The sequence below is a fragment of the Oncorhynchus tshawytscha genome, linkage group LG30 (assembly GCF_018296145.1).
Source record: "Oncorhynchus tshawytscha isolate Ot180627B linkage group LG30, Otsh_v2.0, whole genome shotgun sequence".
Classification (NCBI taxonomy): Eukaryota; Metazoa; Chordata; class Actinopteri; order Salmoniformes; family Salmonidae; genus Oncorhynchus; species Oncorhynchus tshawytscha.
In genome coordinates this window covers 43,661,849-43,686,147 of record NC_056458.1, presented here as the reverse complement: position 1 = coordinate 43,686,147, position 24,299 = coordinate 43,661,849, and the positions used below count along the sequence as shown (strand labels likewise).

Below are 24,299 nucleotides of genomic sequence, written 5' to 3'. Positions count from 1 at the left end.
AGTTACAATATGATAAACATTGTATTGAGTTACAATATGATAAACATTGTATTGAGTTACAATATGATAAACATTGTATTGAGTTACAATATGATAAACATTGTATTGAGTTACAATATGATAAACATTGTATTGAGTTACAATATGATAAACATTGTATTGAGTTGCAATATGATAAACATTGTATTGAGTTACAATATGATAAACATTGTATTGAGTTACAATATGATAAACATTGTATTGAGTTGCAATATGATAAACATTGTATTGAGTTACAATATGATAAACATTGTATTGAGTTACAATATGATAAACATTGTATTGAATTACAATATGATAAACATTGTATTGAGTTACAATATGATAAACATTGTATTGAATTACAATATGATAAACATTGTATTGAGTTACAATATGATAAACATTGTATTGAGTTGCAATATCATAAACATTGTATTGAGTTACAATATGATAAACATTGTATTGAGTTACAATATGATAAACATTGTATTGAATTACAATATGATAAACATTGTATTGAGTTACAATATGATAAACATTGTATTGAGTTACAATATGATAAACATTGTATTGAGTTGCAATATCATAAACATTGTATTGAGTTACAATATGATAAACATTGTATTGAGTTACAATATGATAAACATTGTATTGAGTTACAATATGATAAACATTGTATTGAGTTGCAATATCATAAACATTGTATTGAGTTACAATATGATAAACATTGTATTGAATTACAATATGATAAACATTGTATTGAGTTACAATATGATCAACATTGTATTGAATTACAATGTGATAAACTTTGTATTGAGTTACAATGTGATTTGGTCACTCTAAATTGCATTTAGTCTGTGATTTGCTCTGTAAAATCTTGTACTTTATAAGTGTACCGTTTCAAAACAACGGTGTTTTCTTATTTGGATCTGACGTGCTCTCTTATAGCAACTTGTAACACGATATGAAAAACGTTCCATACGAAACACAACATTCAAACATGCATCACTGTCAATGGAAGCCTTCATTAAATCAGTCAAAACAGGCTGGGGAGTTTTTCAATCTCTGCGCTAGAACACCAATCCGGTCAATCAACGAGCCCTAATTGGTTCCTGTGTTCTCTTTCAGGTCCTCCGAACCACCATCACAGTCAGTCTCTGCGGCCGCCGCTCCCTCCTCCTCACAACCACCACCAGTCGTCTGCAAGCTCCCTGAACCCCAACACCCTGGCCAGCCGTCGCGGCCCAGCCCACGCCCCCCCGGTGGCCCCCGGGGAGGGTCCCTCCACACCAGAGTCAGTCCAGCTTCAGGACAGCTGGGCGCTGAACAGCAGCGTTCCTCTGGAGACCAGGTCAGTTTACCTGTCACCCTGTCTTTCCTGGCCACCTGCCATGATGTTTGGACACCTTCCCTGTTTAGGGGGAGGGGAAAGCATTCTGTTTCCTATCAGTTCCTTGTACTGTTCAGTTGGTTGGACTTAAACCTTGGACTTAAAGCCTCTGGTCAGGTTTGTGGGAGCCCAGCTGGTAGAGCTCTCAACCCAACATCCCATCCTGCCATTGCCCATCTTCACACGGTGCCCCACAGTCCTGTCCGCTGCTCTCCCTCTGTCACGCGGTGCCATACAGTCCTGCCCGCTGCTCTCCCTCTGTCACGCGGTGCCCCACAGTCCTGCCCCACAGTCCTGCCCGCTGCACTCCCTCTGTCACGCGGTGCCCCACAGTCCTGCCCCACAGTCCTGCCCGCTACTCTCCCTCTGTCACGCGGTGCCCCACAGTCCTGCCCCACAGTCCTGCCCGCTACTCTCCCTCTGTCACGCGGTGCCCCACAGTCCTGCCCCACAGTCCTGCCCCACAGTCCTGCCCGCTGCTCTCCCTCTTTCACGCGGTGCCCCACAGTCCTGCCCGCTGCTCTCCCTCTGTCACACGGTGCCCCACAGTCCTGCCCACTGCTCTCCCTCTGTCACGTGGTGCCCCACAGTCCTGCCTGCTGCTCTCCCTCTGTCACACGGTGCCCCACAGTCCTGCCCCACAGTCCTGCCCGCTGCTCTCCCTCTGGGGTTCTGGGACATAGAAGCAGGTGCCTACCTCTCTCCCTCTGTTCTGTCTTTTGTCTGGTGTGTGGTTGCTGTGGTGTGTGGTTGCCGTGGTGTGTGGTTGCCGGGCTTACGCTGGGCTGTGGGTCACTCCTCGATGTTCCCAGATCACACCTCAAACACGATACGTGCACAATTCATGAGGTCGGGCAACAGGGCTCGTCTCTGAAATGTTTTATTCATGGGGAGCACCGGCACAGTTCCTGCTATGCTATGCCTGCTACCACCGTGTGCCTCTACCTACCTGCTCCCTCCTCTCCAAAATGGAGCCTGGCACCTCTACCTACCCGCTCCCTTCTCTCCAAAATGGAGCCTGGCGCCTCTACCTACTTGCTCCCTCCTCTCCAAAATGGAGCCTGGCGCCTCTACCTACCTGCTCCCTCCTCTCCAAAATGGAGCCTGGCACCTGAGTCACAGCCAGAATGCCTCCACAAAGCTGTAAAAAATAAAATAAAAAAAATAAATGTTTTACACAGTATAGATATTTATAAATGTTTCTAAATTCCATCATGTTTTCTGAGTTGCACCAGAATAATGAGTTACTGCTCAGGATTGTGGACTTCAATTCCTGGTTTGGTGTACTACTGTTGCAGCATGAGTTGTGTTCTGCCTCTTTTCAGGTTTTTAGGCCATATATTTCCCCAAACGTCTCCAGTATGCTGGTTTGTTAGCTGGTTTGTTAGGATTTATGACCCTCCTTTTTTTAGAGTGGACCGACAGCACATCATTACTCTCCAATCTCCTCTTCCTACGCAGTGTTTCTCCTAGGAGTTTTTTCAGCAAAGGTGGGTGGTAGGGAGGGGGGGTTGGTTGCTCTTTGCTGAGGAGATATTTTGTTTGTAGAATGAATGTGTAATGGTCAATTCAGGTGACTTAAAAGTGACTTTTCTACTCCAAAATGCATAAAAATACAATTATGTTGACAACATTGGAAATATGGTATCCATGAGTTCATTTGACTCTGGGTAAGTAGAAAAGGGGCTTAGTTGCAAAAAATCGTACACTATCCCTTTAAAAGTGTGTCTCGGCAGAATGCACACATGCAAAGAACACACACAACAGTACAACACTGCATCTTTCCCCACACTACGACCTCCCCTTCCTCCTTGCCCTTCTCCCGTCCCCACCTTCTCTCGTCCCCCACCTTCTCTCGTCCCCACCTTCTCCCGTCCCCCCACCTTCTCCCCCACCTCCCCCACCTTCTCTCGTCCCCCACCTTCTCCCGTCCCCCACCTTCTCCCGTCCCCCACCTCTCTTGTCCCCCCACCTTCTCTCGTCCCCACCTTCTCTCGTCCCCCACCTTCTCTCGTCCCCCACCTCTCTCTTCCCCCAACTTCTCTCGTCCCCCCCCACCTTCTCTCGTCCCCCCACCTTCTCCCGTCCCCACCTTCTCCCGTCCCCCACCTCTCTCGTCCCCACCTTCTCTCGTCCCCCACCTTCTCCCGTCCCCCACCTTCTCTCGTCCCCCACCTTCTCCCGTCCCCCACCTTCTCTCGTCCCCCACCTTCTCTCGTCCCCTAACTTCTCTCGTCCCCCCACCTTCTCTCGTCCCCCACCTTCTCTCGCCCCCACCTTCTCCCGTCCCCCACCTTCTCCCGTCCCCCACCTCTCTCGTCCCCCACCTTCTCTCGTCCCCATCTTCTCCCGTCCCCCCACCTTCTCTCGTCCCCCACCTTCTCTCGTCCCCCAACTTCTCTCGTCCCCCCACCTTCTCTCGTCCCCACCTTCTCCGTCCCCCCACCTTCTCCCGTCCCCCACCTTCTCCCGTCCCCACCTCTCTCGTCCCCACCTTCTCCCGTCCCCACCTTCTCCCGTCCCCACCTTCTCCCCCCCCCACCTTCTCCCCGTCCCCCACCTTCTCCCCGTCCCCCACCTTCTCCCGTCCCCCACCTTCTCCCGTCCCCCACCTTCTCTCGTCCCCCACCTTCTCCCGTCCCCCCACCTTCTCTCGTCCCCACCTTCTCCCGTCCCCCACCTTCTCCCGTCCCCCACCTTCTCTCGTCCCCCACCTTCCCCCTTCCCCCGTCCCCCACCTCTCTCTTCCTCCAACTTCTCTCGTCCCCCCACCTTCTCTCGTCCCCACCTTCTCTCTTCCCGTCTCCCCTCTCCCCCTGCCACCTCAGTGCCTGTTCTCAGCAGGCAGATTAATATAGCTTCTGTCTGGGCATATGGGCCTGACCTCACACACTTCAGTTCATATTTCTTTGTCTTTCAGATGCCCCTCCCTGTCTAGGGCGTCTTGCAGCGCTAGCACTTTTACTTAGTTTCACCCATTAATACGGCTTCCTCTTTACAGTCTCCCTCGCAGGAACAGAACAGCATTTCAGCTGGGGCCTGACCCTTTACCCGACGACCTGGGACCACCAGCCACGCTGTCCATCATACTGCCACGGAGATAATAGAACGCATACAGTACATTCACACGTCTTGTGTTCGGCTTAGAAAAGATTCTTTCTTTTTTGTTGCAATGGAACAAATCATCTGTATAAGCTTACCATTATTGTACACGACTACAGTAGAAACATAGTGTACTGTCATTCCCTCCTACTCTAGTCTTTATACGCTATGGAACTACAGTAGAAACATAGTGTACTGTCATTCCCTCCTACTCTAGTCTTTATACGCTATGGAACTACAGTAGAAACATAGTGTACTGTCTTCCCCTCCTACTCTAGTCTTTATACGCTATGGAACTACAGTAGAAACATAGTGTACTGTCTTCCCCTCCTACTCTAGTCTTTATACGCTATGGAACTACAGTAGAAACATAGTGTACTGTCATTCCCTCCTACTCTAGTCTTTATACGCTATGGAACTACAGTAGAAACATAGTGTACTGTCTTCCCTCCTACTCTAGTCTTTATACGCTATGGAACTACAGTAGAAACATAGTGTACTGTCTTCCCTCCTACTCTAGTCTTTATACGCTATGGAACTACAGTAGAAACATAGTGTACTGTCTTCCCTCCTACTCTAGTCTTTATACGCTATGGAACTACAGTAGAAACATAGTGTACTGTCTTCCCCTCCTACTCTAGTCTTTATACTCTATGGAACTACAGTAGAAACATAGTGTACTGTCTTCCCCTCCTACTCTAGTCTTTATACGCTATGGAACTACAGTAGAAACATAGTGTACTGTCTTCCCTCCTACTCTAGTCTTTATACGCTATGGAACTACAGTAGAAACATAGTGTACTGTCTTCCCTCCTACTCTAGTCTTTATACGCTATGGAACTACAGTAGAAACATAGTGTACTGTCTTCCCTCCTACTCTAGTCTTTATACGCTATGGAACTACAGTAGAAACATAGTGTACTGTCTTCCCCTCCTACTCTAGTCTTTATACTCTATGGAACTACAGTAGAAACATAGTGTACTGTCTTCCCTCCTACTCTAGTCTTTATACGCTATGGAACTACAGTAGAAACATAGTGTACTGTCTTCCCCTCCTACTCTAGTCTTTATACTCTATGGAACTACAGTAGAAACATAGTGTACTGTCTTCCCTCCTACTCTAGTCTTTATACGCTATGGAACTACAGTAGAAACATAGTGTACTGTCTTCCCCTCCTACTCTAGTCTTTATACTCTATGGAACTACAGTAGAAACATAGTGTACTGTCTTCCCCTCCTACTCTAGTCTTTATACGCTATGGAACTACAGTAGAAACATAGTGTACTGTCTTCCCTCCTACTCTAGTCTTTATACTCTATGGAACTACAGTAGAAACATAGTGTACTGTCTTCCCTCCTACTCTAGTCTTTATACGCTATGGAACTACAGTAGAAACATAGTGTACTGTCTTCCCTCCTACTCTAGTCTTTATACTCTATGGAACTACAGTAGAAACATAGTGTACTGTCTTCCCTCCTACTCTAGTCTTTATACGCTATGGAACTACAGTAGAAACATAGTGTACTGTCTTCCCCTCCTACTCTAGTCTTTATACTCTATGGAACTACAGTAGAAACATAGTGTACTGTCTTCCCCTCCTACTCTAGTCTTTATACGCTATGGAACTACAGTAGAAACATAGTGTACTGTCTTCCCCTCCTACTCTAGTCTTTATACGCTATGGAACTACAGTAGAAACATAGTGTACTGTCTTCCCCTCCTACTCTAGTCTTTATACTCTATGGAACTACAGTAGAAACATAGTGTACTGTCTTCCCTCCTACTCTAGTCTTTATACGCTATGGAACTACAGTAGAAACATAGTGTACTGTCTTCCTCCTACTCTAGTCTTTATACTCTATGGAACTACAGTAGAAACATAGTGTACTGTCTTCCCTCCTACTCTAGTCTTTATACGCTATGGAACTACAGTAGAAACATAGTGTACTGTCTTCCCTCCTACTCTAGTCTTTATACGCTATGGAACTACAGTAGAAACATAGTGTACTGTCTTCCCCTCCTACTCTAGTCTTTATACTCTATGGAACTACAGTAGAAACATAGTGTACTGTCTTCCCTCCTACTCTAGTCTTTATAAGCTATGGAACTACAGTAGAAACATAGTGTACTGTCTTCCCTCCTACTCTAGTCTTTATACTCTATGGAACTACAGTAGAAACATAGTGTACTGTCTTCCCCTCCTACTCTAGTCTTTATACTCTATGGAACTACAGTAGAAACATAGTGTACTGTCTTCCCTCCTACTCTAGTCTTTATACTCTATGGAACTACAGTAGAAACATAGTGTACTGTCTTCCCTCCTACTCTAGTCTTTATACGCTATGGAACTACAGTAGAAACATAGTGTACTGTCTTCCCTCCTACTCTAGTCTTTATACTCTATGGAACTACAGTAGAAACATAGTGTACTGTCTTCCCTCCTACTCTAGTCTTTATACACTATGGAACTACAGTAGAAACATAGTGTACTGTCTTCCCTCCTACTCTAGTCTTTATACTCTATGGAACTACAGTAGAAACATAGTGTACTGTCTTCCCTCCTACTCTAGTCTTTATACGCTATGGAACTACAGTAGAAACATAGTGTACTGTCTTCCCTCCTACTCTAGTCTTTATACGCTATGGAACTACAGTAGAAACATAGTGTACTGTCTTCCCTCCTACTCTAGTCTTTATACTCTATGGAACTACAGTAGAAACATAGTGTACTGTCTTCCCTCCTACTCTAGTCTTTATACGCTATGGAACTACAGTAGAAACATAGTGTACTGTCTTCCCTCCTACTCTAGTCTTTATACTCTATGGAACTACAGTAGAAACATAGTGTACTGTCTTCCCTCCTACTCTAGTCTTTATACGCTATGGAACTACAGTAGAAACATAGTGTACTGTCTTCCCTCCTACTCTAGTCTTTATACGCTATGGAACTACAGTAGAAACATAGTGTACTGTCTTCCCTCCTACTCTAGTCTTTATACTCTATGGAACTACAGTAGAAACATAGTGTACTGTCTTCCCTCCTACTCTAGTCTTTATACGCTATGGAACTACAGTAGAAACATAGTGTACTGTCTTCCCTCCTACTCTAGTCTTTATACTCTATGGAACTACAGTAGAAACATAGTGTACTGTCTTCCCTCCTACTCTAGTCTTTATACTCTATGGAACTACAGTAGAAACATAGTGTACTGTCTTCCCTCCTACTCTAGTCTTTATACGCTATGGAACTACAGTAGAAACATAGTGTACTGTCTTCCCTCCTACTCTAGTCTTTATACGCTATGGAACTACAGTAGAAACATAGTGTACTGTCTTCCCTCCTACTCTAGTCTTTATACGCTATGGAACTACAGTAGAAACATAGTGTACTGTCTTCCCTCCTACTCTAGTCTTTATACGCTATGGAACTACAGTCCAGGAATGAGCAGCAAAAGTATTCAGGGTGACATCGATGTTATCCATAAAAGATCCATTTGGGGGTACTTCAATTCCCATGTGTGGCTCTATAAATTATACTTAATTTACCCATTCGTTTCGAGGAATATAGGCCTACTGTATATAGGATGTGGTCTATGAATAGACGGATCGTAGCAAGTTTCTTTTCCATGTAACTTCTGTCTTACTCCAGGGCACAGTCTCATCACATTTCAGAAATGAAATAATAAAATCTCCATTACTGAGAGGTGAGCTGAGTCACTGCCCGCTCCGCTCTCTCCCTGTCTCCCCATGGTCTTGTTTGAGACGCCTGGACCATTCCTCTCTCTCTCTCTCACTCTTTCTCTCTCTCACACTCTTTTCTCTCTATCTCTATCTCCAGATTGAATGTGCTCCTCCAGCAGTCGATTTCTGCTGAGGAACCCTGAGGAGCCCAATTAAACTGGGTGTAGTGAGTAGCAACCACGTCTGCAATGGTGCTGTAGGTCTATTGGTGTTTCTCCTATATTCTCAACAACAGAATGCATAGCATGCACTTAGTCAATTTCTAAAGACATTTGTTGTTAGCCTCATCTGGCATGTATGAGCCCCCTTTTCCCCTCGTGGTCCTCTGTAGCTCAGTCGGTAGAGCATAGTGCTTGCTATGCCAAAATAGTGGGTTCAATTCCTAGGACCTCCCGTACTTAAAGTGTATGCACACATGACTGTTACTTTGGATTAAAGCATCTGTGAACTGGCATATGCAATTATTACTAGTGTATGTAGGCTATAAAACAACACTCAAAGTCTGCTCACAACGTAGTGTAAAAGCTCAATGAGATGTTTAATATTTTATGGCTCATGCAATATGAAGACCAAGCCACGGATTATTATGGTATTATTGTTTTATTATTATAGTATTATTATAGTATTGTTATGGTGTTATTATGGTATTATTATAGTATTATTATAGTATTATAGTATTATGGTATTATTGTGGTATTATTATGGTATTATTGTGGTATTATTATGGTATTATTGTGGTACCCAGTCTCGCTCCAGTCTTGCTCTCTCTCTGAGACCCAGTCTCTCTCTGAGACCCAGTCTCTCTCTGAGTCCCAGTCTCTCTCTGAGACCCAGTCTCTCTCTGAGACCCAGTCTCTCTCTGAGACCCAGTCTCTCTCTGAGTCCCAGTCTCTCTCTGAGACCCAGTCTCTCTCTGAGACCCAGTCTCTCTCTGAGACCCAGTCTCTCTCTGAGTCCCAGTCTCTCTCTGATACCCAGTCTCTCTCTGAGACCCAGTCTCTCTCTGAGACCCAGTCTGTAAATCTCTTAACTGTGAGCTCAGTCTAGGAGAGACATCACCTGAGCTACCCTATATACATTATTTTTTATCTGTGTTCAAATGCCGCATTGTGGTTGGCTGTGGTTGAAGTCTTCAAAGGTTGATTGATTGATTTTATTTGACAGTTTAAAAAAGTACATATCTATCAGGGCCGGGACGATACCAATATGGCAATACTCGTTAGTATCGTGGCAAGGAAACAAACAAAACAAAAAAAGGTATTTAACTTCTTTATGAAAACAGCCCTAATGTTGGAAACAAACATTATGTTGTCATCCAGATTCACATTCATTTATTTTCCTAAGCTATAACACACAATATTTTACATACAGCAAGTCTTTAAAAGGACCAACGTTTTTAAAGGACCAAATATTGCGATATTGTGGTATCGTCACAGCCCTAATATAGGCTACACGAGGTACATACATTAAAAACTAGTTAGGGATAACACAATAAAGTCAGTGACTTATTTCCTTTGTGGTCCCTTATGTTGCATGGTGCAATACATTACATAGAGAAAACTATTGCCAGATCACTAAATCCCTTCTAAAGATAGTAAACCAAATAACGAACCAGCCCCACTAATAAACCAGCCCCACTAATAAACCAGCCCCACTAATAAACCAGCCCCACTTATAAACCAGCCCCACTAATAAACCAGCCCCACTAATAAACCAGCCCCACTAATAAACCAGCCCCACTAATAAACCAGCCCCACTAATAAACCAGCCCCACTAATAAACCAGCTCCACTAATAAACCAGCCCCACTAATAAACCAGCCCCACTAATAAACCAGCCCCACTAATAAACCAGCCCCACTAATAAACCAGCCCCACTAATAAACCAGCCCCACTAATAAACCAGCCCCACTAATAAACCAGCCCCACTAATAAACCAGCCCCACTAATAAACCAGCTCCACTAGGGGGTTCAACTCTTGAATATAGCCTCGTCATTGTTATTTTGTCTTAAATGTAAAAAAATGTTTCTTAGATTGTTAGGAAAGGGCTCATAAGTTAGCATTTCACAGTAAAGTCTACACCTGTTGTATTCGGTGCATGTGGCACATTTGATTTGATTTTGAACTCTCAAATCTTTTGATGTGGATTTTATTCGATTAGATTGACTGGCTCTGGCACCTTCGGTGCGGTCAGGATGGTTCAGCGTCTTAACACCTAGCTGAGTGGGTTGCAGACAGACCTGCCCCGGCTTGCATACCATCCTGGAGGTTTTGGTATTGAGAGAGACCGATTGGCAGCTAGAACCTCCAACAGTTCAGCCCTCCGTGCCTCGAATGCCAACCAGGGTTCATTACAACATTTTGCTAAATGTCTCTTGCCCTTGATCTCTTTACCACGATGTCCTGGTATGTCTGGCAGAATACTAATAAGGCTTGACTCCAGTTGAATTCCTGTTCATTATCTGTAAAATCTCCATTTACTTGTTAATTGCTCTGGCTTTTCACACCCTCCCCCAGGACGAGAGAAGTGTTTAATGTAAAAGAGAGACTCTTATGCCCTCTTATTTTATTCTGTCTTGGTTTGTAATGGTCGCTGGTTCTGTCTAACTGTCTGTGTGGGTATGAACTCCTCTGTGAGTGGCATGTTGTGACCAATTCGGAAACAGGGGCAGGAGGGAAAGAAAATACTTGTACCATAACTGCTACTTAGAGGATGATAGAGAAACATTTAGAAAAGTAAATACAAAGACAAAAAGACCAAAGGTCTCATCTGAAACGGAATAGCGTTATATACCTAGTAGGTGAGATTGGTTTCTTCTTTTTTACGTCATAGAAAAAAACATCAAATCATAATTCATATGCAGTGTTTAATGCTCTCCTGTGTTAAAATATGCAGCTTTTTGATATTGCGTGTTATCTAAAGCAATTCACGTTTGAAGGCATTTTATTATGGGTTCATTTTGTCCTGTAAGGCATTTGGTTGGTATTTTCACTGCAGGTCAACTGTCGGCTATAACCTTCATATAATGTACTTAGTCACATTGAAATTGATGATTCAGAACTGAAGGTAATGTCAGGAGGTATGCGAACTGAAGGTAATGTGAGCTGAAGGTAATGTGAACTGAAGGTAATGTGAACGAAAGGTAATGTGAGGAGGTATGTGAACTGAAGGTAATGTGAGGTGAAGGTAATGTGAACTGAAGGTAATGTGAACGAAAGGTAATGTGAGGAGGTATGTGAACTGAAGGTAATGTGAGCTGAAGGTAATGTGAGGAGGTATGTGAACTGAAGGTAATGTGAACTGAAGGTAATGTGAACTGAAGGTAATGTGAACTGAAGGTAATGTGAGGAGGTATGTGAACTGAAGGTAATGTGAACTGAAGGTAATGTGAGGAGGTATGTGAACTGAAGGTAATGTGAACTGAAGGTAATGTGAACTGAAGGTAATGTGAACTGAAGGTAATGTGAACTGAAGGTAATGTGAGGAGGTATGTGAACTGAAGGTAATGTGAGGAGGTATGTGAACTGAAGGTAATGTGAACTGAAGGTAATGTGAGGAGTTATGTGAACTGAAGGTAATGTGAACTGAAGGTCATGTGAACTGAAGGTAATGTGAGGAGGTATGTGAACTGAAGGTAATGTGAACTGAAGGTAATGTGAGGAGGTATGTGAACTGAAGGTAATGTGAGCTGAAGGTAATGTGAACTGAAGGTAATGTGAGGAGGTATGTGAACTGAAGATAATGTGAGCTGAAGGTAATGTGAACTGAAGGTAATGTCAGGAGGTATGTGAACTGAAGGTAATGTGAACTGAAGGTAATGTGAGCTGAAGGTAATGTGAACTGAAGGTAATGTGAACTGAAGGTAATGTGAGGAGGTATGTGAACTGAAGGTAATGTGAGGAATTGAAGGTAATGTGAGGAGGTATGTGAACTGAAGGTAATGTGAGCTGAAGGTAATGTGAGGAGGTATGTGAACTGAAGGTAATGTCAGGAGGTATGTGAACTGAAGGTCATGTGAACAGGTATGTGAACTGAAGGTAATGTGAGGAGGTATGTGAACTGAAGGTAATGTGAACTTAAGGTAATGTGAGGAGGTATGTGAACTGAAGGTAATGTCAGGAGGTATCTGAACTGAATGTTATCTTGGGCTAAAGTGGTATTGTAAAAACTGCTGAATAGCATGTATATTTTATTTCACTTATTGACATTGATTTGGACCCCACACTACCTTCTTTGTCATGTCAGGAGAGATAATATGATCTAATGTATGTTGTGAGAACATTGTGTTGTATGATTCAGATGATAATACCCACACGTAATGAACTGTGATTTATCATCCATCTTCTGTCGTTACTCGATTTAGTACTTGTCAATGCCATTATACTATCTCTGACTACGGCTATATAACTGGTACCCTGTTGGATAAAATATGATTGATTTATGGATTCATTTACCTGCCGCCTGCCCTGTTGCAATTAACATGCATCTTGCTGAGAGGATATTCTCTCCACTAACGCAGTGTGATGTGATGGCCGTGGGCAGCGGCCTGCCTGCCTGTCACCATGGTACAAGCCATTAATCAGGCAGCTTCGGCGGGCAAGCCAGGCTAAGAGGCAGGACGCTAACCTCCGCCATGTTTTCATTAGTGCACGGACACAGCTGTTAGGAAGGGCTGCTGGGGGAGACGGGTCAGAGGTCCCATTGTCACTCCTTTCCCAGTGTAATACATTCTCAGGTTGCCGCGGTGACACCGCTTTTCACTGTCTTTATCCCCTTTATACTTAGGACTATAGGCAATGATACTCTGAGGCCTGGAGAATGATACTCTGAGGCCTGGAGAATGATACTCTGAGGCCTGGAGAATGATACTCTGAGGCCTGGAGAATGATACTCTGAGGCCTGGAGAATGATACTCTGAGGCCTGGAGAATGATACTCTGAGGCCTGGAGAATGATACTCTGAGGCCTGGAGAATGATACTCTGAGGCAGTAATGGCCAACTGGAAAGTCAGCATGTGTGCATCGTAGTAGGCTGAAATCATATTTAACACAGCCAAAATGGGGATCAACCCATCAAATACATCAAACATATCCTTTGATGTTATCCCTTTGATTACCCCTCGCAGTTTCTCTGTTAATATGAGACATATATACACAGTATATTTAATATATTATGTTCAGAACACACCATCACTCAAGGTGTTTATTTCACTTTACACAGGTGGGAGATTATTAGAGAGAATTAAAGGTTAAAGGTTGATTATTATTATCACATTTCAGAGACCTTGGGATTAGTGGGGTGTGTGTTGATCTCAGCATCTAGCCATCATTTGATATTGACTGGTGGGGGAGACAGGCTAGTCAGCCCACTTTATCAGCACTATTCCAGGTGAGGAATGCCGATATACAATCATCATGGCTATGAAAAACAGGCTGTTGCCTTGAGCAGGTTTCACAGTTGACCTTGACTGCCTGTAAAGCCCAATGTTAGACTGATCCCAAATGTAAAGACTGACAGAGACACGTTGAGGTAGGGCCTTAAGTTATGAGATGTACACATGCCTCCTACACTTTGTTTTTGCAACTAACCAGTTTTTTTCCCCTCACACAGCCTCACGTTTTCTCTCACTCTATGTCATTCTATTCCTTTCTCGCCCCATTAAATTATTTCTGAGCTGACGCTGTCATTTGAACCAAACCGGTGAATTAAGAATTGAGTGAGGCTTGACACCTACTTCAAAGGAGCGCTCTTTTCCTTTAAAACCCAGAGTCAATTTAACAAACATATTTTACATATTTCCTACTTATTTTCTACTAGTTTTTCCCCAGACCTTTCCCATCCTTGGCGTTCTCAAGTAGTCGGTGGTTGGTTGAAAGACGAGCTGTGGAGAGCCGTTTAGCGCTACTGTCGGTGTACTCCTGCTAGGATTGATCAGACCCCATGAAGACCTTACCTCAGGAGATGAGACTCTTTAATTGGTAGATATCCACCATTGATCTAGTCACTTCTTCTCAAACTGAGGAGAAGAGAAGAAACTGTCATCTTTTTTTGGAAGTGAATAAATCAAATCAAATTGTATTTGTCACATGAATACAACAGGTGTAGTAGACCTTACAGTGAAATGCTGAATACAACAGGTGTAGTAGACCTTACAGTGAAATGCTGAATACAACAGGTGTAGTAGACCTTACAGTGAAATGCTGAATACAACAGGTGTAGTAGACCTTACAGTGAAATGCTGAATACAACAGGTGTAGTAGACCTTACAGTGAAATGCTGAATACAACAGGTGTAGTAGACCTTACAGTGAAATGCTGAATACAACAAGTGTAGTAGACCTTACAGTGAAATGCTTACTTACAAGCCCTTAACCAACAATGCAGTTTAAGAAAATAGAGTTAAGAAGATATTTACTAAATAAACAAAACAAAAAAAGTAACACAATACAATAACAATAACGAGGCTACGTACAGGGAGTAGCGGTACCGAGTCACTATTACAGAATAGAAGGAGGAAGATGGAGTTTGGGGTGTGTGGTGATTTGATGTGGTGTGGGGGGAGGGGCTGTCGAAGTGGAAAGGGAGAGATCAGTAAGAGAGTTATAGCTTCCCTCAGTTGTTGGAGGTGAAAGAGAGATGGGGCGGGGGTGGGGGTGGGGGGGTCGTTTTGGGCTTTCTTCCCCATCCGGCCTGGAGATGTGGAAGGAGATCTGAGAGGAGAGTGCTTCTGGGTTTAATGTGGGGAAGCAGCTTGTGAGAGCTTCTGACCGGCATCAAAGCGCCACGGTCAACTGTCTTCCACTTTCATCCCCATCCCATCTGCCTCCTCGTGGACCTCCCCTGGCCCGCCGCCCACCTGGCGCAGGGCACTGGCTTGGCACTGTGGTCTGCCCATAGCCAGGCCGGGCACCGGACACAGCCCACAGAGTCAGACTGCCTCTCTGACTGTAAAGAGGGCAAGGAGGTGCCGAGGGAGAGATACTGTTAAAACAGACTGACTCAACTACAGTATTTTACTAAAGCTTCGTAATGGTATATTTTACAGTACGTTGTTTTAGGTAGAAAAGAGACTGATGACAACGAAGAAGCAGTTAACGACGATAATGACCATCATCAGATGCTGGGTAGGAGTCTGGAAGGAGATGTGAAATGATCTTTATAATTCCGTATGCTTTTAGCTGTATAATTCGGTGTCTCAAGACCAATTTGAAGTGTGAATAAGTTTTAAGAATAAGAAAATCAATGCACGTAAATGTCCGGTGAATAATTGCTGCTGGAATGTAGAGGAGCACTTCATTGCTCCAGATGTCTCATTATGTTCAGAAAGCGACTGTTCACTCCAATGCAATTTACACATTCTATTGGTAATAGAGACCACATAGCAGCTGATTCTAACTCTCGGTGTCCTCTCTTTCTCTCCATCGCTGTAGGCATTTCCTGTTTAAAACACCGTCCGGGACCACTCCCCTGTTCAGCAGCTCGTCTCCAGGGTACCCGCTGACATCTGGGACCGTCTACTCCCCCCCGCCGCGGCTGCTACCCAGAAACACCTTCTCTAGGAGCTCCTTCAAGCTGAAGAAACCCTCCAAGTACTGCAGCTGGAAATGTGCTGCCGTGTCGGCCATCGCTGCTGCCGTCCTGCTGGTCGTGCTGCTCTCCTACTTCATAGGTAGGCTACAATACAGTACAATACAATACAGTATGATACAATACAATACAATACAGTACAATACAATACAGAACAATACAGTACAATACAGTACAGTACAATACAGTACAATACAGAACAGTACAGTAGAATACAGTAGGCTACAATACAGTACAATACAATACAGTACAGTACAGTACAGTACAGTAGAATACAGTACAGTACAATACAGTACAATACAGTACAGTACAATACAGAACAGTACAGTAGAATACAGTAGGCTACAATACAGTACAATACAATACAGTACAGTACAGTACAGTACAGTACAGTACAGTACAATACAGTAGAATACAGTACAGTACAATACAGTACAGTACAATACAGTACAGTACAGTACAGTACAGTACAGTACAGTACAATACAGAACAGTACAGTAGAATACAGTAGAATACAGTACAGTACAATACAGTACAGTACAGTACAGTACAGTACAGTAGAATACAGTACAATACAGTACAGTACAGTACAATACAGTACAGTACAATACAGTACAGTACAGTACAATACAGAACAGTACAGTACAGTACAACAGAGTAGAATACAGTACAGTACAGTACAATACAATACAGTACAGTACAATACAGTACAGTACAGTACAATACAGTAGAATACAGTACAGTACAATACATTAGAATACAGTAGAATACAGTACAGTACAATACAGTAGAATACAGTACAGTAGAATACAGTACAGTACAGTACAATACAGTAGAATACAGTACAGTACAATACAGTACAATACAGTACAATACAGAACAGTACAGTACAATACAGTAGAATACAGTACAGTACAATACAGTAGAATACAGTACAGTACAAGACAAGACAGTACAGAACAGTACAGTACAGTCAAATACAATACAGAACAGTACAGTAGAATAAAATACAGTACAGTACAGTAGAATACAGAACAGTACAGTACAGTACAGAAGAGTACAGTACAGTACAATACAGTACAATACAGTAGAATACAATACAATACAGTACAATACAGTACAATACAGTACAATACAGTACAGTACAATACAGTAGAATACAATACAATACAGTACAATACAGTACAGTACAGTACAGTACAATACAGTACAGTACAATACAGTAGAATACAGTACAGTACAATACAGTAGAATACAGTACAGTACAGTACAATACAGTACAGCAGGCCCCCTTGTTATTGTGATACTCTATCTTCTGCAGTGGTGGAAAAGTCATACTTGACTCCGGTAAAAGTCACCCAGTAAAATGCTTTTTGAGTAAAAGTCTAAAAGTAGCTGGTTTTAAATGTACTTATGTACAGTGGTGGAAAAAGTACTACATTCTGATACTCATCCCGAGTGGCATAGCGGTCTAAGGCACTGCATCTCAGTGCTAGAGGCGTCACTACAGACTCCCTGGTTTGAATCCAGGTTGCATCACAACCGGCCGTGATTGGGAATCCCATAGGGCAGCGCACAATTGGCCCAGCATCATCTGGTGTAGGCTGTCGTTGTAAATAATAGTTTGTTCTTTAAACTGACTTGCCTAGTTAAATAATTGTTAAATTAAAATTGGAACTGAAAGCATTTTAGCAGCTTGAAATCGTATTAAAATCTGTTCATATACACCGCTAGGAACAATATCACATTTTTTGTACATTTTCTGACAAGCATGCATTTACAGTAGATATGGTCATTTTCACATTTTCAGAAATCCATAGAATGTTTGGGAACAACATAGAGTAAAGCATTTGTGAAAATTCTATAGCAATATATAGAGTGGGAACGCAGCTGTAGTTTTGGACAATTAATAGACACTGCAGTAAATAAACCCCCCCAAAAAAAAAAAAACATCTGTCTCGTCCAGGACCATGGAGTCTATAGACCGGTGCGCCATAGCCAATCAGAGCTACAGTAGGCCTATGTAAAATAAGACATTTTCCACACTGTTCTGTTCAAATCAAATCAAATCAAAGGCCTGTTATCATTCACTATGAACTGGACTGTGTGTTTACAGGCAGTAGGGCCTGTCATCATTCACTATGAACTGGACTGTGTGTTTATAGGCAGTAGGGCCTGTTATCATTCACTTTGAACTGGACTGTGTGTTTACAGGCAGTAGGGCCTGTTATCATTCACTATGAACTGGACTGTGTGTTTACAGGCAGTAGGGCCTGTTATCATTCACTTTGAACTGGACTGTGTGTTTACAGGCAGTAGGACCTGTCATCATTCACTTTGAACTGGATTGTGTGTTTACAGGCAGTAGGGCCTGTTATCATTCACTTTGAACTGGACTGTGTGTTTACAGGCAGTAGGACCTGTCATCATTCACTTTGAACTGGACTGTGTGTTTACAGGCAGTAGGACCTGTCATCATTCACTTTGAACTGGACTGTGTGTTTACAGGCAGTAGGACCTGTCATCATTCACTTTGAACTGGACTGTGTGTTTACAGGCAGTAGCAACAGCGTGTCTATATCATTAGAACACATTCGCCAAAAGCCACAAAATACACCTGAATGGATCTTTAAAAGTAAATACCAACGGGAGAGAGCTTACATTTAGGAACTTTACAGTCCAATTGATCAAACAACCATGTACAGGTAGGCCATCAACAAAAATAAGATCAACAACTAATGGTAGCCAAAGCGAGATGAGCTAAAATCTAACGAGAGAACATTAGATAGACCCTCTCAAACTTTTTTAAGTTAGTTGGAATGCCAAAATTGCACTGATAAACGATGGGGAATAGTAGCCTGCTTGTCCTTCTGCAGTTTGCCTGTCAAAACATGCTTGTCCCAACCCACATTTTGACAACTGAATGGGAACCCATTTGATCGATGCCAAATACATTTGATTGACAACTTAAGGTGCGTTTGTAAATTGCCTCCAGTATGTCAGTGTGCGCTCTGGGTCGTTTGTAAATTGCCTCCAGTGTGTGCTCTGGGTCGTTTGTAAATTGCCTCCAGTATGTCAGTGTGCGCTCTGGGTCGTTTGTAAATTGCCTCCAGTATGTCAGTGTGCGCTCTGGGTCGTTTGTAAATTGCCTCCAGTGTGTGCTCTGGGTCGTTTGTAAATTGCCTCCAGTGTGTCAGTGTGGGCTCTGGGTCGTTTGTAAATTGCCTCCAGTGTGTGCTCTGGGTCATTTGTAAATTGCCTCCAGTGTGTCAGTGTGTGCTCTGGGTCGTTTGTAAATTGCCTCCAGTGTGTCAGTGTGTGCTCTGGGTCGTTTGTAAATTGCCTCCAGTGTGTGCTCTCGGTCGTTTGTAAATTGCCTCCAGTGTGTCAGTGTGCGCTCTGGGTCGTTTGTAAATTGCCTCCAGTGTGTCAGTGTGCGCTCTGGGTCGTTTGTAAATTGCCTCCAGTGTGTCAGTGTGCGCTTTGGGTCGTTTGTAAATTGCCTCCAGTGTGTCAGTGTGTGCTCTGGGTCATTTGTAAATTCAGAGCATTGTCAGATTGTCTGAGTGCCCACTGCAGTATTGACACTGGAAGTAGGGTGGCCAAGAAGTAGGGTTGACCTGAGCGTTATTCACAACTGCAGTCAAGCACCCAAGCTAACTTGCTAAAGTCTAGACTTCCAGACACAAATGAGAGAACACCTCACTCTGACCATTTTAATCGCCCTAAGCAGAGCTGGTGAGACTGTTTCCTTGTTCAACATCAACATCGTTAGTGACTAACTGTGCTGCCGGCAACAATTTTATAACTTTTTTTTGCAGATGTTTACTGACATCGGTCATATTCAACAGGTGTTGCATGTTCGTAAATTCATCAGTTATTCTGCGCTCTGGCACACAGATGAGAGTGCTCTGAAATCGGAGTAGATAGCCAGAGTCAATTTACGAACACAAGGGATATGCTGACTGGATAACAGTTGTTCAAGTTCAGCATAGCTAGCTAGCTAACTAGCAAAGCGATTCACATTTCTTGCTAGCTAACTAGCAAAGCGATTCACATTTCTTGCTAGCTAACTAGCAAAGCGATTCACATTTCTTGCTAGCTAACTAGCAAAGCGATTCACATTTCTTGCTAGCTAACTAGCAAAGCGATTCACATTTCTTGCTAGCTAACTAGCAAAGCGATTCATATTTCTTGCTAGCTAACTAGCAAAGCGATTCACATTTCTTGCTAGCAAAGCGATTCACATTTCTTGCTAGCTAACTATAGCAAAGCGATTCACATTCCTTGCTAGCTAACTAGCAAAGCGGTTCACATTTCTTGCTAGCTAACTAGCAACGCGGTTCACATTTCTTGCTAGCTAACCAAATGACATCTGCATCTCTAGTTTACGAACGCAAGGGATATTCTGACTGGATAACAGTTGTTCAAGTTCAGCATAGCTAGCTAGCTAACTAGCAAAGCGATTCACATTTCTTGCTAGCTAACTAGCAAAGCGATTCACATTTCTTGGTAGCTAACTATAGCAAAGCGATTCACATTTCTTGCTAGCTAACTAGCAAAGCGGTTCACATTTCTTGCTAGCTAACTAGCAAAGCGGTTCACATTTCTTGCTAGCTAACCAAATGACATCTGCATCTCTAGTTGTAGCCACCAAAAGAACGAAAGTCGGTCACTTATCCATCCAATGACATCCTCCCAGCAGGTAGCTAGCTAATGTGTTTTTAGCTTGATAAATAAATAGCTACATAAATAGATACGCTAGCCAATTAGCCATGACTGACTTGTGATCATTGCCCTTGCTAGTTTGATTGCATTGACATTCCCAGCCTTAGTTACATTCGTCTGTTTTTGTCCAGCATATTGAGTCGTTGAGACTGAAACCGCGCATACCAAATGGAGGCAGAAAACAATGTACCAGGCCAGCTGGGATTTACAACCCGATAGCAATATTTCTGGGACTACCAAGAAATGTATTGGTGAATTATATTAATTATTTATTAAACTGCATCCCTCTATTCTGGGATGACAATGCGTTATCATTGAGAGGTGCGTGAATTGGACCATAATTCTGTCATGCCTGAGCATTCAAAATGTGGGGCGGCAGGGTAGCCTAGTGTTTAGAGCATTGGACTAGTAATTGGAAGGTTGCAAGTTCAAATCCCCGAGCTGACAAGGTACTAATCTGTTGTTCTGCCCCTGAACATGCAGTTAACCCACTGTTCCTAGGCTGTGATTGAAAATAAAAATTTGTTCTTAACTGACTTGCCAAGTAAAGTAAAATATTTAAAAAATGTACTTTTTGGTGTCAGGGAAAATGTATAGGGGTAAAAAAAAAGCATTTATTTTCTTTATGAATGTGTAAAAGTTGTCTAGAATATAGATACACCCACAAAAACATTTACATTTTGAGTGATTTAAGCAGAGGATTTCATACAGAGCAACTTACAGTAAGGAGTACATACATTTTCATACTGGTCTCACGTGGGAATCAAACCCACAACTATGGCATTGCAAGCACTATGCTCTACCAACTCAGCTAATACTTTCAAGTATTTTTCCATAAGTACTTTAAGGTGTTTTTTACTTAAGTACTTTATAGTATTTTAACTTAAGTACTTTAAATTATTTTTTACTTAAGTACATTACACCAGTGATCTGTTATCAGATTGGCTTGGCGCATTTAACCTGTTTGGGAATGAACTAGAAAATATTATTATTATTATTATTATATTATTGTCAATGGTATGATTGACTGGCATAACTTTAAGCCTATCTCTCTAATGACATTAAAATTCATAAATACTTGACAGGGCAAAGCAAATTGTTAAAAGCATGCACATATATCATAATTAGCTTGGCATTTGACATACAATGGATCAATACGGGCCTGGGTGCATATTATGTTGGCTGTTATAGTATGTCATATTTATTCATGTATGACCCTGATTAAGTACTTAGAAAGAATATGAACACTCACAGCCTACTCTAGCCATACTCCATGATCGATTTCATCACATCATATTTAGTATTTGCATTTTGTTTTATGAGGTAATGATGTATAGTCTAGAATGAGGTGTCTCAGGCAGTGTTCAGGTCTGACATGGTGATTGTGAGTCATCGCAGCATGGCGGGGTGCAGTGAGCTGTACTGTTAGCTCCACACACCAGGCTGAGAGAGAGACCGAGCCGACCGCTCCCCAAGCCATGCTCTTTTGAGGACTGTGGACATGGTCGATACTGAGGCGTATAGCGTTAGCCGTAGGGAGGGAGGGAGGGAGGGAGGGAGGGAGGGAGGGAGGGAGAGAGAGAGAGAGAGAGAGAGAGAGAGAGAGGGAGAGAGAGAGAGAGAGAGGGAGAGAGAGAGAGGGAGAGAGAGAGAGAGCCCACTGCAGGAGTGGCACAGGCTGGGAAATGAGAGCGAAAACCTCAAAGGGGCTTTGATGAGCCGATCAAGAGCCTTACTGTGGTCACATAATAACAGCTAAGGCCAATCTCTGTGTGGAGGAATGCTGTAGGAATATCTACACACAGATACTATGTCCCGTGTGCCAGTTTCTCTACGGGAGACTGTAGTGGTATTGAGAGCTGGCTGAATGTGCTGTATTAAGGGCTCTGTGTGGTAGGAATAGAGAGCTGTGTGGCCAAGGCTATGCGGTAGTATGGTTTTATTTAGACCTCACCCTTATTATAGGGCTTCACTGTTTGGAATTGCAATGCTTGTGGACATATTTATTCACTGTGATATTCCGTTGACACGCTTGTCCTTTTCAAAGCTGAAGACACACTCACAGGAGGGAGGGAGGGAGGGAGGGATAGAGAGAGAGAGGGAGAGAGAGAGAGAGAGAGAGAGAGAGAGAGAGAGAGAGAGATGGCTCATTGACTTTGCGCAGCCGTGGGTAGAGGCTGGCTGTCTGTGTGCAGAGGTGAAACTCCCCCATTACCTGTGGGATTATGTTCGCATGGTGTGGCACTCAGGCACACAGAGGGAGGCATTGGCCACCGCTCAGCAGACAGAGCACTCCATATCCTCTGCGCCGGTCAGGGCTCTACAGTCTGAGCGGTTCTGATCCAGCCTTTCGAGCCATGCCAATACTCAGCTGGCCTGGACCTCTGAGCAGAACCGACCCCTGTGCGTGTGCACAAACTGCAGAAAGAAATGTGGTCGTGGCTTTTTATAATAAAACAAAACTGGGCCGCTGAGCTCTCCACTGCAGACACAGACACAGACACAGACACAGCCACAGACACAGACACAGACACAGACACAGAATCCGCTGAGAGAGGGAGGCCCAGACTGTTCCTGGGAAATCTGCATTTACTGCATTTGGAAACACAGCAGCCAGGCAATTATAGGCTATTTATGTTTCCCTCTTTCAAAAGATGATGTTGTCTGTTCATTTTAGTGTCCAGAACCGGTATCTGAAGAGAGCTTCCTTCAGAGACTCAAGACAAAGAATATGCCCTGAAAGAGTTGAATGTCAGTATGCATGGCATGCCTCTTAATGAGCCAATCACATGACCGTTGTAACATCATGAAGGACTGACACCCACCAATTGTTCTCGTATCTCTCTGCACGTCCATTCCTCTAAGGACACACTTTATATTCCTTGTGTTTTGTTTGGAAACACACTCGTTCACAAACCTACCGTATCCAAGGGGCTGAGAGGTTTACAGTTGCTAGGACACAGATGAGGTGAGCAGGCCTGATGCAAGCCGAGCAGATTTGGCATCATCGTGCTAGGTGGAAGCCATGCTACTGCCTCTCTCACTCGCTCGCTCTCTCTTGCTCTCTCTCTTGCTCTCTTGCTCTCTCCCTCGCTCGCTCACTCTCCTTAAAGGACAGCGGGCCTAATTTACACTAATTGGTGAAAGAGGATGAAAGGAGCGAGATAAATGATGAGTACACAGCCTTTTGATTGGTTCTACTCTCCTAGTTAGATTAGCTGGACTGGACCTGGAGCTGCCACTACAGGGGCTTTCATTAGGCATGACATGAAACCACGAAAGATGGTGATTGACACTGAAATCAACCCAATGACTGATACACAGAAATCAACCTAATGACTGATACACAGAAATCAACCCAATGACTGATACACAGAAATCAACCTAATGACTGATACACAGAAATCAACCTAATGACTGATACAACGGGATTCTACTGAGTATGTTTAGTATGTTTAGAGTATGTTTAGAGTTTAACCAACTGACAAGTAGAAGCAGGCGCACGCACGCACACACACACACACACACACACACACACACACACACACACACACACACATTCTTCACCCCCTCTCTCTGTATATCAGTGATGGAGCAGGGTTGGCAGGGGTCACCTTTATGTGTGTGTTCTAAATGCTGTCAGTGGTCATCGTTAATGACGGGCCATGTGATAAAACATGTGAGACTGGTGACAGACGTCCTCTGCCCTGCGTGGCTGTCCTCTCTGGGT

General features: G+C 43.3%; 1 protein-coding gene across 1 annotated transcript in view; it reads left to right on the top strand.

Annotated features, from left to right (window-relative positions):
• Positions 1 to 24,299, top strand: part of tenm2b (teneurin transmembrane protein 2b) — a 150,468-nt gene that overhangs the window by 30,010 nt on the left and 96,159 nt on the right. The window contains exons 3-4 of the mRNA XM_042309389.1: positions 1,150 to 1,372; positions 15,685 to 15,923. Coding sequence (XP_042165323.1) covers positions 1,150 to 1,372; positions 15,685 to 15,923 — 462 coding nt within the window. The remainder of the gene's footprint in view (positions 1 to 1,149; positions 1,373 to 15,684; positions 15,924 to 24,299) is intronic.